At 44.7% G+C, this 19047-nt stretch overlaps 1 protein-coding gene across 1 annotated transcript in view; it reads right to left on the bottom strand.

The window, feature by feature from the left end:
* The window catches only part of WWC2 (WW and C2 domain containing 2), a 103992-nt gene that overhangs the window by 47476 nt on the left and 37469 nt on the right, over positions 1-19047 (bottom strand). The window contains exon 2 of the mRNA XM_033059339.1: positions 16460-16569. Within this exon, the coding sequence (XP_032915230.1) occupies positions 16460-16569 (110 nt within the window). The remainder of the gene's footprint in view (positions 1-16459; positions 16570-19047) is intronic.

Below are 19047 nucleotides of genomic sequence, written 5' to 3'. Positions count from 1 at the left end.
TTCAAGAGATCAGTTGCAAAATTAGAAATTAGAGTAAAATATACAAATGCTTATGCAGATCATTCCCATGTTGTCAACCATGAATTAGCAACATCCTAAAACTCAAAAGCATCAGAGTATTTGGAAATAATAGGATCAACAAAGTCTTTTAATGACATCTTAAAACATTAATTTCTCAACAAAAACTAGAAGGAATCTTAGCTATTACATTTTTTCAACTCCCTTCCTCCCCACTTCATTATTTTTTACAGGCACATGTTATTTATGTTTTTAGTGGTTATCTCTCTCCTTTCACTCTATAAAAACAGTTTTATCTTTCCCCCTGTAACTGAACTAATAGATCATTAACTCTCCAGCTCACCTCCCCTAACTCTATCCCTATGCCTGCTAGACCTCTGATCCAACACACAACTGTCTTTTATGGCCAACAGCCTGAGAGGGCTGCCCTCAGAGGGCACTTCCATCTGTTGAAGACAGGTGTCCAGGATATGTGGGACCAAACTGCTTTTCTGAGGTGTCTCCTTCTTTATACTCAGGTAATAAAAGTGAGTAGGCTGGAACGGGCCTTTCATTTACAAAGGGCTTCAGGTAACATTTTAAGTCCATCAGCTGCACACAACACAGACTTGCACAGGATACAGAGACAAGAGGTTCAGATATAACATAAGTGGTATATATAAGATCAATCTAACTGAAGATTTTAAGATTTTATTTCGAATGCAAACATACAAAGAGGACTATATGTGGTTGAATGTTCAAACTTGCCAATATTTCCTGACTTAATTCAGCACTTTTTGAAGCTGTACAATGAATATTCTTCCTTTAAAGCTGTACTAAGTACAAAAATATTCTCAGAAGACCTAGCCATGAAAAGTCTGAAATCTAAATGAAAATGTGCACCACTCTTCCTAGTTACACACTGTAAATCTGCATAGATCTACAGAGATAAAAAGTGACATTCAATACCAAAATATTTAAGTGCAAAGTATTTGCTTCCAAATTTTTCTGCAATAGCAGGAGGCATGTTTATTCTCTGGGTTAGATTTCTGCCACTTTAGTCCTCTGAAATGCTTTACTGTGGGAACCAATGCAAGGGGAAAAGTGGCTGAAGATGTGGAGAGAAAAAAGGACTGCAGCTGAACCAATGTGATTGCTCTAAACTGTAGCTGAAGTGCACTCTTGGGAGAAGGTACTCTTTAAACTCCATGTAAGAACACAGATTTTGTAACACAAAACCTGATAAGGACAGGATCTGGTTAATAAGAATTTCTAATAGTGACTAGCTACCAGTTTTTCAAAAGCATTTTCTCTTGTTAATATCACAATAACAAAAAGACATACAAAGAAAAAGCAGCATCCCGTAAAACAAACCCACAGAATCCTAAACTGACAATCTCTATGGAACTACTGATGCATTTAAAAACAATTAAATGCATAAATACTCTCCCTCCACCATTTACAAATATGACATTTGTACTTGGGAAAGACATTTCTTGGATGTGCACAATGAACGCATAGAGAGTATAACCGACATAAATCCAAGTGTGGTGCATAAAAGATTAAAGCAGAAAAGTTTTATACACAGTTGGTTTTCCAATAACCCCAACAGGAACACTCTCTCAAAAAAACTAACTATAGCTACAGACACAAATACACATATATCCGTGTTTATAGCCACCTGCTCTTTTACACAAAGATACTGGGCACACAAAGAAGCGAATCAATACCTTTTCTCTCCTAAGTGGTCAACACATGTTCCTATCTGTGCCCACTTATTGTTGTTGTGCTTTAACGCACTGCACATTCACAGTTATTTACACAAGATAAGAAGTGCTGGTTTCCAGAGTTGTCCTTTTTTGTGAAGCAGGTTGAAGAGCATGAAGCAGAATTCTCATGGGTCAATGATCAAATACGATAAACGCAGTTATGGTGGTTTTTTAGATGAATGTAATGATGCGATTCTGTTTTAAGAGTGCAACCAGCAGACACCAAATAATCTTACAAGATTGGAAGGTCTCATCTTCGAGCCATGTTGTAGGTAATTGCTTTGTAGGTTTTAAGTGAGGATTGCTCAACATGCAGCCCAAAGACCAAATGTAGCCTGCAGAGTTCTACAACGTGGCCTACAGATGCCCTGTCCTTGTGACTGCAAGAGAAGGACAAAGCTGATCAACAGTAGATTATTTTGTATTGCTGACAAATACAATCAAACATTTCCTTTTTGCCTCTCCAAGCTGAAAGTACAAAACAATACCATGATTATATCAGCTAGAATCTTTCATATGGATAGTCATAAATGAGTTAAAGGTGACCCTGTATTTAAAAAGACTGCACACTAGCTCAGCATACCAATGTTTGGGTATTTGCATGTGTAGGTACATTGCTGGTCAAATTACTCTCAGTCAATTCTATCTGCATGTATTTATTCTGGAACAAATGCACAGTTGTGAAAATACATCACCATGAAAAAAGCAAAGCAGTATGTAATGACTATACTAGTATTGTTATTCAACTTTTACCAAACAGAGAAGACTCTGAAGAATTTTACTCTGTATTCTTTTTATATATTATGAATTAAAAACTCCCCAAAATGCATCTCTCTTGTCTGGCAAGTTCTTCATATATATATCTGTATGTATGTACACATACTTCTAAAAACATGTGCCTGTATAGCAGCACCATATGTTTGTTCATCTATACTTTTCAGTTATCTCTATTTTCATCAGTAGGTTTACTCCATAGGGAAAAAAAACCCCAAAGACAGAACTGTGGATGATATTTCTGGTTCTGTGGCACTACAATTTGAAATGTAGCACTGAAAAGTATGTTCATTTGAGCACATATACTTTCCAAGAGCCGATTTTTTTTTTAAGCAGCCTTCTTTCGAAAACAAATATTTATACTTCTCAGAGTAAAGCCTCAGGAAAGATAAGGATTTTTTTCCTTGGACAAGAATGTTTCAAGCACCTGCTGTTAAGGTCAAACTTGTACACACAAGAATATTATTGGGATAGTTACATGCAAGTAATTGAGTGAATAGTTTCCTGAACATTTGAAAATAAGTTGTGAAGTCTTTCATGCTTAAACCAGAGTGAGATTTAAACCACAAAGAACATCCAAACTTCTTCCTCCCCTTATTATTCAACAGTTAATGTAAAATAAAGTAGGGAGATCTCATTTCTTTTTTAAGGCAGATAAATGTTTCCACTGGTGACTGCAACAGGATGCCTTATAACCCTTTATGCAGCAGATACGAATAATACAACAGATTGCCAGTTAGCCAGGTGAGGAGGTGTTATTTCTGTTCCTCAGGTGAGGAGTAAGCACTGGTAATGAACACTAGACAGAGCTGTAGAGCTGCATCTGTTCTAGAAAATGCAAACTGGACTTCAATCATCAACAGTGGAAAATGAACAAACCATCTCATCTTGGCAGGGCCACTCCAACATTTTCTGCATAAACTTAGGTATGAACTAAAGTAATCTACTTCAAATGGATCTTTAAACAAGGAGTTGTACATCAGGCACTATGAAGATCACAACTTGGATTTTTAAAAAATTGTGTGTATCAACTTCCTTTGTCCAATCACAATGCAAAAATAATGATCCATAGTAACAGAATTAAGAAGGTGGTAGTGTGTGTAATACTTAGGTTACTTATTCCTAATTTGACTTGGATTTAGCATTATGTGAGCAAAGATTCTTGCAAAGCAAAATTACAGTAATTTCACGAATACAAGCCGCACCAATTTGACCAAAATTTTGGTGGAAACCCGGAAGTGCGGCTAATATTCCGGGGCGGCTAATATATTAACAAAATTCTAAAAGCTGCCAACACGGAAGTGAGAGCCCGCGGCAGCCCCAAGCCAAGCTGGAGCCCGGCCGGCCCCGGCTGAGGTGGGAAAGCCTGGCAGAGGCGGGGCCAGCAGTGTGGGGGCGGGCGGCAGAGCCTGAGCCAGCAGGGCGGGGCAGGGAGGGCGGCAGAGCCTGAGCCAGCATGGCGGGGGAGCCCGGAAGAACTGGGGCTAGCAGTGCAGGGGAGCATGGCAGAAGCAGGAAGGCCGGCGGGTGGGGCTGCCTGGCAGCGGGGGAAGCCCACCATAATCGGGGCCAGCAGCGTGGGGGAGCCCGGCGGTGCGGGGGCCTGCAGTGCCGGCCAGGGCGAGGAAACGCGGCGGCGGTGCAGACGGGAGGGGGCGGCCGGCGAGCCTGGTGGCGGCGGCGGCAGCCCTGCCGGCGGGGCGAGCGAAAGCGGCGCTCGCGAAGCGCCGCCGCCGCTCGCGGAAGCGCCGCCGCCGCTCGCGAAGCGCCGCCGCTCGCGGAAGCGCCGCCGCCGCTCGCGAAGCGCCGCCGCCGCTCGCGGAAGCGCCGCCGCCACTCGCGAAGCGCCGCCGCTCGCGGAAGCGCCGCCGCCGCGAGCGAAGCGCCGCCGCCGCGAGCGGAAGCGCCGCCGCCGCTCGCGAAGCGCCGCCGCCGCTCGCGGAAGCGCCGCCGCCGCTCGCGAAGCGCCGCCGCCGCGAGCGGAAGCGCCGCCGCCGCGAGCGAAGCGCCGCCGCCGCGAGCGAAGCGCCGCCGCCGCTCGCGGAGGCGCCGCCGCCGGGAGCGAAGCGCCGCCGCCGCTCGCGGAAGCGCCGCCGCCGCTCGCGAAGCGCCGCCGCCGCGAGCGAAGCGCCGGCGCCGCGGGGCGGGCGCGGCGCTCGCGAGGCGCGGCGCTCGCGAGGCGCGGCGCAGGGCGAGCGAAAGCGGCAGCGGGGCGGGCGGCGAGCCCGGCGGCGGCAGCCCTGCCAGCCGGGCGAGCGAACGCGGCAGCGGGGCGGTGCTGACGGGAGAGGGGGGCCAGCGAGCCCGGCGGCGGCGGCAGCACCAGCCGGCCAGCCCCGCCGAGCCGTGGCGCTGAGCTGGGCCACCCGGCCCCGTCGGCAACCATGAGCGGGCCGAGCCTTCCTGGCCCCGCCCCGAGCCAGTAAAGCCCGCTATGCCGCGATCCTGTTACTAATTGGCCAATTTGTGAAAGCTGCGCACGGATTCTCGCGACGAACGAAAGTGCGGCTAATATTCGGGGTGCGGCTTATCTATTGACAAAGACAGCAACATTGTCGAGGCACCGGGGGTGCGGCTTATAATCCGTGCGGCTTGTATTCGTGAAACTACTGTACTCAATTCTATTAAGATAGTTTATTTTAAAACCAATTAATTAAACTTGAAACAAATTACTGCAAGTCCATAGTTAATAAATTTATTTTAAAAACCCAATAAACAAGCAGTTTATTTCCTCCTATTTTTAAAGAACTGAGAGACTACCCAGACTGGGGGGAAATTCTGTGGTCTCACTCAGCGGAACCACACAAATGGCAGGATGGCACGCTCCACCCAAGGACGTTCCTGTCACTGAAATGATCACAGCCCTGTAACATAGAAGAGGAAGCTGTGCTGGCTTTAATCACACTCCTATTCATGCAATGTGCTCTTCCTGGCTCACTGCCAGCCAAGTTTGATGCACTTAAATTCAGAAAAAAAAAAAAAAAAAAAAAAAAAAGCTGGCCAGAAAAATAATTCAAAATCGAAATGTCAGGACTGACTTTATGTCTTGGAAGTTTTGTTTGTTCTTTTGGCAAGAATGTGCTTCAAGGGCAGCAGTGTTATGCGTGCCTTTGTAATGATACATAGGAAATATATTGTATATGGTTACAGGCGATAGTCAGGCATGCCAATTTTTTTAAATTTAGGTATTTTCATTTGTTACATTCCTGTCTGCTACCAAGAAGTTCTGCCAAATTTTTGCAGTCTACTTAAACAGAAGGAAACAATTACTTTATCAGCAGTAGATCTTATTTCCCTAAAATACATGGAATTACAATCCCACTAGAAAATCCCACTGGGAAGGGAATGGCTCCCTGATGCCCCACTGCTAGACATAAGAGAATTGGACATTTTACTACAGGATTAACAATATGTGGAAGTAATAGTTTTCCAACATCTCCCCTTGCCAAACAAAATAAAAGCGTTGACTGGCTCTAGAACAGTCCACATGTAAATTGTGTTCAGAGACAGTTGCATTCAGGCAACACAGTTAGAGAACAAATACTCTCAAGAGGTCCCTCTGAAAAAACAAACCAGATATGTTTGATTGCTACTTGAGGAGGACACATACACACCAAGAGGACACAAAATCATGACATACTTTTTGTTCTGAAGAGAGAACTCTTCATCTGTATATATACAGTAATTTCACGAATACAAGCCGCACCAATTTGACCAAAATTTTGGTGGAAACCCGGAAGTGCGGCTAATATTCCGGGGCGGCTAATATATTAACAAAATTCTAAAAGCTGCCAACACGGAAGTGAGAGCCCGCGGCAGCCCCAAGCCAAGCTGGAGCCCGGCTGGCCCCGGCAGAGGTGGGAAAGCCTGGCAGAGGCGGGGCCAGCAGTGTGGGGGCGGGCGGCAGAGCCTGAGCCAGCAGGGCGGGGCAGGGGGGCAGCAGAGCCGGGTCAGTAGGGCGGGGGAGCCTGGGGAGAACTGGGGCTAGCAGTGCAGGGGAGCATGGCAGAAGCAGGAAGGCCGGCGGGTGGGGCTGCCTGGCAGCGGGGGAAGCCCAGCAGAATCGGGGCCAGCAGCGTGGGGGAGCCCGGCGGTGCGGGGGCCTGCAGTGCCGGCCAGGGCGAGGAAACGTGGCGGCGGTGCAGACGGGAGGGGGCGGCCGGCGAGCCCAGCGGCGGCAGCCCGCCGGCAGGGCTAGGGAACGCGGCGCGGCGCGGCCGGCGAGCCGGGCGGCGGCAGCCCGCCGGCAGGGCTAGGGAACGCAGCGCGGCCGGCGAGCCGGGCGGCAGCAGCCCGCCGGCAGGGCTAGGGAACGCGGTGCGGCACGGCCGGCGAGCCGGGCGGCGGCGGGCAGGGCTAGGGAACGCGGCGCGGCGCGGCCGGCGAGCCGGGCGGCGGCAGCCCGCCGGCAGGGCTAGGGAACGCGGCAGCGGGGCGGTGCTGACGGGAGAGGGGGGCCAGCGAGCCCGGCGGCGGCGGCAGTGGCTGGCCCGCCGGCAGGGCGAGTACGTAAACAACGCAGCGGCGAGGCGGCCGGCATGCCTGCCAGCGGCGGCAGTGGCTGGCCCGCCGGCAGGGCGAGTACGTAAACAGCGCAGCGGCGAGGCGGCCGGCATGCCTGCCAGCGGCGGCAGTGGCTGGTCCGCCGGCAGGGCGAGTACGTAAACAGCGCAGCGGCGAGGCGGCCGGCATGCCTGCCAGCGGCGGCAGTGGTTGGCCCGCCGGCAGGGCGAGTACGTAAACAGCGCAGCGGCGAGGCGGCCGGCATGCCTGCCAGCGGCGGCAGTGGCTGGCCCGCCGGCAGGGCGACTACGTAAACAACGCAGCGGCGAGGCGGCCGGCATGCCTGCCAGCGGCGGCAGTGGCTGGCCCGCCGGCAGGGCGAGTACGTAAACAACGCAGCGGCGAGGCGGCCGGCATGCCTGCCAGCGGCGGCAGTGGCTGGCCCGCCGGCAGGGCGAGTACGTAAACAACGCAGCGGCGAGGCGGCCGGCATGCCTGCCAGCGGCGGCAGTGGCTGGCCCGCCGGCAGGGCGAGTACGTAAACAACGCAGCGGCGAGGCGGCCGGCATGCCTGCCAGCGGCGGCAGTGGCTGGCCCGCCGGCAGGGCGAGTACGTAAACAGCGCAGCAGCGAGGCGGCCGGCATGCCTGCCAGCGGCGGCAGTGGCTGGTCCGCCGGCAGGGCGAGTACGTAAACAACGCAGCGGCGAGGCGGCCGGCATGCCTGCCAGCGGCGGCAGTGGCTGGCCCGCCGGCAGGGTGAGTACGTAAACGCAGCGGTGAGGCGGTGCTGACGGGAGAGGGGGGCCAGTGAGCCCGGCGGCCGCTGCAGCACCACCCGGCCGGCCCCGTCAGCAACCATGAGTGGGCCGAGCCTTCCTGGCCCCGCCCCGAGCCAGTAAAGCCCTCTATGCCGCGATCTTGTTACTAATTGGCCAATTTGTGAAAGCTGCGCACGGATTCTCGCGACGAACGAAAGTGCGGCTAATATTCGGGGTGCGGCTTATCTATTGACAAAGACAGCAACATTGTTGAGGCACCGGAAGTGCGGCTTATAATCCGTGTGGCTTGTATTCGTGAAACTACTGTATATTATATTTTCACTTTGCAACTGTTGCAGAATCACCATCTCAGAAGAGAGGCTATCCCAAGGGAAACTAGCTGACCTGGCACGAAATGGGAACCAGAGACTTAAAATGTGTAGGAAAGGGAACAGGGAAGAGTTGCATGCCACAGCTGGTACTGTGTAGTAACTCTTTTTTGTCAGTAATGGTTTCTACCCTATCACCTCAAACCCACAGTCGCCACCATTAGGCATTCACTTGCTCTCTTTAAGTCTGGTACTTAATCCAGCACAGTCTATCTCATGTACTAAGACCACCCAAACACTACTTGTCTCCAGAAGATGACATGAAGGCAGACACATCCTGTTCTAGCACGTTAAGTGAGTTGTGACATTATCAAAGGTCCAATGAGCCCATACAAAGGAGGAAGAACAAGCCAGCTGGGGAAGATCTTTTTTTCTGGCAACAGTAAGGCTACTTACGGGTCTAATAATCCATTGCATTCTTAAATATAGATCTACTCAACAATACTGTGTACCTTCTCCCTCATATAGTAATTTACAGGAATATTCCCAAACCTGGAAACCTGGACTACCAGACAGAAGGCAACAAAACTGAGTCCTGAAAAGGGAACTACTGCTCCGTGGCATGGTTGAGCTCGACATCTATGTCAAGGCAATTTTTCTGCCTGAAACAATTAGTGATGAAAAGATAAGACCACTACACCTGGCATGTCTGGTTATCTTACATACTAATTGCAGGACTACCCCTTCCAGCTAAACAAACCCCACCTTCAAGAGTTATGTAGACCTCAAACCCCTACACCCAACAGTTGACTACATTCAGGATCCCTCATCAGTGGAACTTCTCCTGAACCTAGCTGCTGAAGAAAGTGTGCAAGCTATATACAGACTGGTTTTTCAATAGTCCTCAATATCTTTGCTTCGGCAGGATCCCATCCTGTTCCATGGAGGTGGTTTGAGAAGGAGGAGATATCTTGAAAGCATCCTACTGCATGCTGAGGGCAAGCCCCTGGTTAAGAGCTGCAGGGAAACCAAATTAGGGCCAGGCGCAGCAAAGGAGAATCAAGATTTTAATGGTAACTTGCACAAAAATGTCTAAAGATGGCACAAACAAAACCAAGAACAACCGTTTGACATAAAATACCAGAAGAGGAAAAATATTGTTGGATACCAGCTACCACAGGATAGTATGAGTTAGCTAAGTGGTGGTTGATGAAAGCAATTTTATCAGCAACATTACGTAATCACTATGGATATGTTTATTCTACAAGTATATCCCACATTACTTGATAAACAAACTGGCTTTCAATCCTCCAGTACTTTTGCCTGATATCTAACAAAAATACACTTAGGAAAAGAAAGTGCAAATATTACTTCATTGTACTTCAACAGGCATAACAAATCTTGCAGGCAACTGAGATTCAAGTCTAAATGTTTAGCAAAGGAGCAAACGCACTAGCACTGGTTTCAGAGAGCATAACCAAGTGTTACTAGACTATCTTAAGGAATGTACTTTATTGTACATTTGCTATATTTACATAGCAAATGCTTTCTGAATTTTTTTCCTTATTCCTTCCCCCCCACCCCCCGCTTTTTAAAACACTTGCAATTCAAAATCAAACAACAATAAAATAAATTTGTACTCAAAAATGTGTGAAGGTTTCAGAAGTAAATATTGCGTCATTTCACACTGACATTTTTGTTCAATAGGTACATAAAAATAAAGAATTGCACATTACAGAGACAGCAGTTTCAGTCAGACCATGCAAGCCAAAAAGATGACATATTAAAAATGATCTAACACATTGCTGGATACTCAAAGAAAATCACATCCTATCACATCATTAAATGGAATATGGGTTTTAAAGAGAGACATGGATAAAAACTAGGTTATTTAGAGTATGTTCAAAACTGACCTCTCTACAGTTTGTTTCCTGCCATCAAACTTTCACACAAAAAGTGCCCCCTCCCTTTCAGACACTTTCTTCACTCTTCCACAAAATAATTTTGTGCTTGAATTTGAGCAGTGAGAGAAAATTAGAACTTTTTCCAGCTAAACTCTCCAAGCATGTGCAGATTGCAGATTTCCAAAAAAGATTAATTCAGATTTTTACTATTTGTTTCCTCTAGATATGAGGCAGCATATGCTTATGTATTTCAGAGTGAAATGCATCAGAAATTCTGAGGATTTCATTCTACGTTATAAAGCAAGCAGTTAATGTTCTACTGCTAAGGCTAGCAGAATAAAGACATAAGAAAAAGATGTAAGTATGGTCTTTACATAAATGCCAACAGGTAAAACCATCTTTAATCCAGAGCCTTCACTACTTAAGCCTTCCTTCTGTAGCCTTCCTTCCTTCCTTCCTTCAGCATGCACCAGATTACTCTAATCCCTTCCTACAGCCAGAAAGCAGAGAAAATACCTACCAAAAAAATTCAAGGTAAGACATATCGCACTTGGGTTTCTGCCATGTGCATTTGCTGACAGTAGTCTTCACTATTGATTGCATGCCACCACTTGCTTAGAAGATGGTGGTAGGTCATGAGAACAAACAGGGCACATTGATGATGATATGCCATTTGACTCCCTCATGTTACTGGTAATTGCAGACTCGTGGGATTTTCAGATTCTTCCTTTTCTGAAAATCAATCTGACCTACTTTCATAGATGCAGATGTACTGGACTTCCAGGTTGGAGCAGTCTATCCACAAAAAGCCCTGTGTTAGACAAACCAGTTGCACAAGCATAAACTAGCATGAAAGCCTTTAAGATTACAACAAGAAATAGAACTTATGTAGTTAAAACATTGTGCTGTAAGTGTGAAACAGTTTATGTAAAGAGCTATAGTCTTTTCTCTTTAATTTTTTTTTTTTTTTTTTTTTTTAGAAGCACTGACTTGATTTTCCTATTCTTTGTGGATAAAACAGTGGTGGAAGAGGGTTTTGGGAAAGACACATTCATGCTTCCAAAAGGAGGGACAGTTAAAACTAAGCAGGGAGGAGCTGCAGAAGCGGAAGGTAGTTGTTCAACTCCATTTTGAAGAAAAGTGCCAGGTGGAGTGCAGGAAGAAGAATCATCATTATAGAATACGAAGTGCAGAATGGCAAAAAGGAAGTGATGTGATGGTCTGAAATTGTACTGGGCTAGGAAAAATTATTCTTTCCTATCATTATCTTTTAAACCCTGTCACTCATTTCCATTCTGCTACCTTTGCCACTAAATATTACTAAGTGCAGAGTATTTATTTTATGAGTTAACTAGATCTATGCAATGAAGAAAACAGCCATTTGCCTTGTTATTTATGAGACTTATCTGAGAAGATAAGAATTGAAAGTAAAGGGGGTAAGTTATTTAGGAACAGATAGGGTGCTGAAGTCAAGGCAGAACTTTTCGCAGTATGGGATTCCCTGAGATGATGCCTGTCAAACTAGAAGTTTCCTTTGCTTTCTGCCATTACCTCCACAACTATTCATCTAAACATACCGTAGATTGACCCAGATCAGAAAACCTGAGCAGCTGGGGGAAGGGAGAGAAGGTGGAAAACACCTCATACCTCTGGAAGCAGAATGCTTCCCTGTTGTCCATGTTTACTGCATTATCCTTATGTGGACACAATGTGGGGACAGGAACCAAAGCAATAGCAGTAGCCATGACTGCTACTTCATCTGCCGCCACCGCCACCTGAGAAGTGCAGCTGGAAATCACAGCCTCAGAATGAAAATTGTTTCCTGGAAAGCCTGCACATGGAGCCCAGAAGAAAATTCAAGGGTGTAATTTCAAAATGCCTTTAACCACTGCTACTGTGAAAAGTAACTATCCTCCATCTCTTCCACCTCACTGTTCATTCATATCCCCAGGTCACCTTCCTTTTCTTGCTTGCATAAATAGAGGTGTGGAAAGGAAAACAAATAGCAACTTTTTTTCCCCGATACCAGATTAGTTTCAGCTTGAATCAGCTCCCTGATCTGATTCACTGTCTGGCCATGCAAATGTTCATGGCAGTATAAGCAAAAACATTACAGGGACAGAACAAAAGGCCAGAGGTAGGAATAGAGCAGGACCAATACTTTCAAAGATTATATCAGCTTAAAGGTATTTGCAAATCCAAGCTCTAAGAACATAAATGTTTGCATCTCAGACACTTAATGTGGAAAACCCTACAGAAGAAGAGAAAAAAATTTGAAACAGATGACTTTGCCTGTAGATATATGAAATTAAGTGAAGAAATAGTTATATGTTATTTCAGTATTGCCTTGAGTTCCTAAACATGTGATTTAGTAAAATTAGTAAATGTTAGCAAATTAGCTGAAGTAGATGAACACATGAGAACAGGTATGCAATAATGATTACAGGAGTCAACAGCATAAGTTATAAAATCTTTGGACTCTCCCAAATCACAGTAATAAGGATCCTGTACAAAACAAACTCCTCAGGCCCTGCCCACCAAATCCTTTCAGTCATCCTCTAACAAAGGGCGCTACTGAAGAACAGGGTAAGCATTTAAGTTCTTACAGTATTAGCTACCCACATCATATGCATGTTCTGCCTTGCCAGATGGCCTGTAATCTGGTCTCCCTTGAAGCTGAAAGCATCACATTAAAACTCCTAATTGGGGTAATATATTCATAAAGTAATGACCTCAGTCAGTGCTTCTCAAAGTGGGTTACATCGTCCAAAAGGATCACGAGAAAGCTCTAAGGCTGTTGAAAAACCCAAACTGTATTTGGGGGTGAAATTTTAAAAAATTAAATATAGAAAATATAGAAAATGTGAGATGATAAAACTAAATTAATAACTAAATTATCCTTAAACATACTGACATCAAAAGAATCTAATGTAGCAGTTCTACATTTGCAGACTGCTCACAGACAACTCTTAACCCTCTGCAGAAGAGAAGAGTAGGCTTTTCTCAGGTTTATGTGAGAGAAGGAAAAAGATCAAGACAAATAATTGCAGATGAGGAAAAGATTTTGAAAAAAATTGATTTCTAGAAATTCAGTAGAAGTTTTAGAACTTTACAAGATGCAGTCTAATATTGCTTTCTCTAAATTATTGGGAGTTTTGTCAATATCCACAACAGCAAGTACCTATCTGATCATTAATGGAAACTCAACCTTTAACATTTTCAATCTCGAATTTTTACAGAAAATGAGGGAACAACCATGAGTAACAACCTGCTCCTCATAGCTCCCTGGGCTTGAGATATGTAACAAAATTGGACCCATCATAGTAAAACTAGTCCAAGCCCTGTGGACAACCTGAAACTTTACAGGTGGATCAAATGTAACTTTGTAGAGAGCCACACAGTTGGAGTACTAGAAAAACAAATGAGAAAAAGGACAGATAAGAAGGAAGCTGTTCAGAATAATTAATTATGGGATGCAAAAAGAGAGAATCAGTGGGCCTTCCCTCAAGCATTTTGCTGAAATAAATCCAGCCAGACGGCAGTGAACATGAATCATTGTTAGTCACCTCTCCCCACCTAACACATGTGAGCAGATTTCTTCCCAAGGTGCTATTCCTCAAGCTGCTGTTTATAAGTCCTGAAATTCTACTGCATCCAACCTGTTTTACAGGCATCTATATATTTGTTCTTCTTCCTAGCAGTAGGTATAGTTTTTCTCCCTCCTTTGGCTTCCTTGTCCAGTAGCAGAGAGAATTAACAGAACTACTTTCAAAAGAGTAAAAGAGTCTTCCTTGTTCTAACATAGCCTCTGTCCTGACAGGGAATTTTAGCAGTTCAAATCCAAAAAAGCACACTCATCACATCTCACTTATTACAAAACTAACAAAGCACTAAGTAGACACAAAAACTGTTTTCCAAAAGGGCTTTTCTCCACTAATTTCAAGTGACCTCCATACCAGAAATTTCAATAGTGTCAAAACATTACATGCACCGTAGTCAGATGAAGTAGAAGTTATAACCTCCATATCTGGCACATCAAACAAATTACAGTAATTTCACGAATACAAGCCGCACTGTTTTGACCAAAATTTTGCTCCCATACCGGGAATGCGGCTAATATTCAGGTGCGGCCAATATGTGAATAATTTTCTGACATTTTCAACCCTAGGAGTGCAAACCAAGTCAGTGCAAACTGCAAAGTCGAGCTCTTGCCAGTAAAACCCTGCATTTACGCGGTTGTTGCAAATTGTTGCTCTGTTGCGCGGCGGGTGGAGCTGTTCTGTGCAGGCAGCACAGGGGGTGGGGAAAGCGGGGCAGCTCTCTCCTGCTGGCCCCGCGGCTTGGGGGAAGGCGGGCAGCTCTCTCCTGCTGGCCCCGCGGCTCAGAGGAGGCAGGGGCTCTCTCCTGCTTGGCCCCGCAGCTCGGGGAAAGCAGGGGCAGCTCTCTCCTGCTGGCCCCGCGGCTCAGAGGAGGCAGGGGCTCTCTCCTGCCTGGCCCCGCGGCTCGGGGGAAGGCGGGGCAGCTCTCTCAGCCTCCTGTCCCCGCGTGCTGCTGCCGCAGGAGCAGACAGGCTCCATCCCCGGCTCCCATGGCCGCCGCAGGTGCCGGCGGGCTCTGTGCCCTCCCTGCCGCCACGGGGCAGCGCCGGGCCAGGGTGACCGAGCCCAGTGGTGGCAGCGGCCGGCCCCGAGCGGCCCCGCCGAGCGGCAGCGCCGAGCTGGGCCACCCAGCCCTGTCGGCAGCCCCGAGCCCTCATGGCCCGAGCCGAGCCAGTAAACCCCGCCCTGCCACGGTTCTGTTACTAATTGGCAACTTTCTTGCACGCGGGTCCTCGCTGCGAACACAGAGTGGCTTATACTCGGGTGCAGCTTATTTATGGACAAAAAACAAAATGTTTGCCAATACCCGGCGATGCGGCTTATACTCAGTGCGGCTTGTATTTGTGAGTTTACTGTACCTACTTGTAAGATTCTTAGGCAGTTTACCACCCAGCAACTGAAGAGCACTTTCACCAAAACACAGTGTAGAAAACTAAAATACACCAGTTTACAAAATAAGTTTCACTGAAATTGCTACAAAGGAATACATATATTAATATAAGATGAATCACGTGCACTACTGAACCAGCATGGATGGAAACTACCTTTAAGTATACCATAATTTCAAACCATGAATAGCTCCTAATATTCAGGAATTCACCTTCAATGCACAGGAATAACACTGAAGAGTAAAGAAAGCATTTAAATTAGTTCTAAAAAAACAAACAAAAAAAATCACCCAGGCAACAAAGCTACAAGTGGTTTTTAGAACTGGTTAAAAATTTTGAATATGCATGAAACAAAAAGAGCACAATTATCAGAGCACACTGATCTGAAAGCACTCTCAAAACACCCAGAAATGCAACTGGCCTCTCAAAATTTTACAGGTGTATGCCCTATAATTTTGGTCAAAGCAGAAGTTAGGGACAAGTTTAAGCTAATAACCACATTTAGATTCAGAAGAAAATACTTTACTTTCTTCACCTTTTGATTCAGTCAAGGATGCTTGTATGTTCAAAAGTTCATGAGTGTCTAACACTCTATAAGATTAGAAGACTCTTATTGCAAAGCAAAGCTGTAAGAGCAAAATGAGGGATTCAGTTCAATATTAGGTGTCTATTTGCAGGCGCTGAACAAGTACAGATGATATCTAATGTCCCATTCTAATTATCAGACTTCTAGTCCAACCCAACCAAAGGAGGTTAAATCACCTCATCTGCAAAACAGACACCCAACTAGTCAGCTACATCACATTTTACATTACACTGGCTGTACTGACTAGAGAGCTATTGACTCCAAAAGACAAGGCAGGGTGGATTCACATGCCAATACATTTGAGATGGCATTCAGAAGGCCACTGGTCTCATACTGTACATGCCACATCTACTGACCTTGTGCAGTTGCTAACTTTAAGCATCTGAAATGGCTGTAGATAATTTCTAACTTTTACGTAAGTACAGGTACTGCTAGCACAGATGCAGGTACCTAGATTTGCGTGTTGATTCAAACAGAATCTTTGCTATTATGCTGTTAAAGATTATTTCTGGGAAAATAGAAAAACATATCAATATGGAATAATAAATGCATGAAGAGAAAACAGAAATGCTTTCAGGAATATATTCATTTCAGTAGGTCTTAATACCATTGTATTTCACATAGTGCTAGTTTTACATGGTTTAGACATAATTACCATGCAATTAGAAATATACATAGAAACAGATGCAGCCATTTTGTACCAGCAGATTTTCTTGTAAGCATTTTAAAGCCAATAATGTTATACCAAAGGGCAATTTTTCCCCAGCATTTTGATTCTAATCAAGAATTCTGAGTCTAATCAAGATGAGTCATCTTTTATAACCAACAGGGCAAACCAAAACATACTTACGGTTTATATGATCAATGTAGTATACACCAATCTGAGGATCATATGTGGCTTCCCATCCCCATGGCAATTCATCCCCAACACAATCCGCAAATGACAAGGGCTTTGTTAACCTACAACAAGGAAACAATTCAATGATATAGCTTTTCTCTCTTCAATACATGTTTGTTACTCATATTAATTCCTGTTATGACAGAAGCTAAAGAAACATAGTAGGGAGAAAGAAGAACCTATTGCTTTTTACCTCTTAAAGTAGAACATATTACTGCAAACATTTTTCAGTACAGCAACTCAAGTGAGAAATCCACTACAACACCCTTCACATTTGACAGTCTAAAATTAAACAAGCAACATCTTTAAAAAAATTAATTATCTATATTGCTATTTGTCCCCAGGAAAACTGGACCCTTCAACCTCGAGTTGGTGATGAGAGCACAAGGTTTCAAGATCACTGTTTCTAATGACCACAGACAGAAAAGAGAATACAACCACCTAAGATGCAGTTAGCAGCACTTATCAATCCCTGCACTTGAATAAAACAAGCAGCAGTGTACACAGAGTAGACATTTTAGAAGTAACATTTAATGGGCCTTAGATGTTCACATGGTGCCTTCGTAGGAAGACAGACTATTAAAGTTTTTCACTCTAATAATAGAGCACCTATTTGTTATAAGAACTAGAGTGACAAATATAATACGTGGGTTCTTTTTCCAACTGAGGCTGAGCAAAGCTTTACATGATCATCTTTTGGTCCTTTTTTAAAAAAAAGAAATTAGTATTGAGTTTTCTGTTGATAAATCCACAGATAAATGTCATCTCTAACATAGTGATCTATTTAATAGGAAGAACAAGAGATTTAAGATTTTATTGTTGCCATAGTGACAATCAGATTCAGTAGATATTTAGAGTTCTTAAAAAAAAACTCAGTGACATGACAAAGATCAGTTTATGGGACACACAAGCAGCACTCCTTTGCTCACTGCTAAGTTTTAACGCCTAAGACTGTTCTTTCATCTCACCATTAAAATTCTATACAAATAAAAAGTTAAATCACGTGTTTCAGGATTTTTTCTTTATTAATTCACTCATTAATTTATTGACATTTTTGTGAGAAAAGAAAGAAAAAAGAATTGTACCTTTTACCTTTTACAAAGTGAATTTGATTTTGTGCACAAAAAAAGTACTTCACAAAAAACTGAACTCTTTATGCAGCTGAAAAAAACAAACTTAAGCAAAATTTGATTTAGAAATCATTGCCCCACTATTGCCTTTATTATTATCATCATAATCATAATCAATGGATATATGATCTACCAATTCTTTAAGTTGAACAGTATTCCTCCAAGCCAGGGTTGCAGAAATCACAAAGAATAAGGCACTAAGGATTCAAAACATTTTTAATATGGATTCTTTTTCAATTGATGCTTTTTAAATTGTAAGCATGAATCCACTTCCTCATATTTCTCCAAAGTTTACATCATAATCCTGTGAAGTTTACTAACACTTTATTTGAGGTTCTGAACAAATTTGCAAGTATAACACAAATTTGCGAATTTACTGTCACTTACAAACTGCTATGTTAAACCATTAAACACACCAAAAATTATTATAAAACACAGATGAAATTACTAATGTGGAATTACATTTGCATCACTAGGATACAAAGACATGGATTATAAGCAGCACAAGTAGGCTGTCAACTTGCCAGTGATTTCCAGGGACATAGATCCATAGCAAGCCAAACCTATGTATTGTACCCTCTCACACTGCTGACCTGCATTTTTATATCCAGACACTGGCATAGCTCTGAGTGTGGCTGCTGCAAGGACACTTCAGAAAACCCAGCTCTGACCTGTCACCTTGCTCCTCCCTCTCTGGGCAGCAGAAGCACTGCTGCCATGGCCAGGATCCAGCTGTGAAGCTCAGCAGGCCAACAGCTGGCCTGCTGGCCGCAGCTGCCTAGTGCTGCCATACCAAGCACACCTGCCCCAATGCTGCCTACTTATAATTACCAGCACTACTTCAAAGATTACTGTTTTGCTGTAAATAGTAATTGCTAGAGAGAAAGAAATGCCTCTTAGGGAAGCAGGAGAAGCCTTTCAAATCCAGGATGAACATAAGCACAATTTCAGGCAGGCAGCATGCAGCAGACTGAACTCAGAGAACCCACGTCAGAGTTCCCAGGCCACTGATGCTCAGAGGAAGCATCAATCATGCAAAAGCAACAGTGAGTCTGGTGAGTCTGGTTAGTCATGTGAACAAGATGTGCCAACTACAAGGGCACACCCACCTGTTTCAAATTTGATTACAAGTGTAGATGATCGTGAAACAAACTGAATAAAAATGAAAGTTCAGTGTCATCCTTAGCACTTTAACATTGTAATATTAATTCAAAACTCAATTAATGTAATTTAAGCAGAAAAAATATTTGAAATGCCATCTAACAACAGAGAAATCATAATATGAACTCAACCTCATATAAACACAGCCAGATGGTTTTTAATAAATATTCAATACTTTCACCAAAGTTACACACGAGAGCTAGCAACAGTCATGATGTGATTTTTAGATCACCTCTACAGGAGGGATAT

Source organism: Catharus ustulatus, chromosome 5 (assembly GCF_009819885.2).
Source record: "Catharus ustulatus isolate bCatUst1 chromosome 5, bCatUst1.pri.v2, whole genome shotgun sequence".
Lineage (NCBI taxonomy): Eukaryota > Metazoa > Chordata > Aves > Passeriformes > Turdidae > Catharus > Catharus ustulatus.
This window is presented reverse-complemented; position numbering and strand designations above follow the sequence as displayed.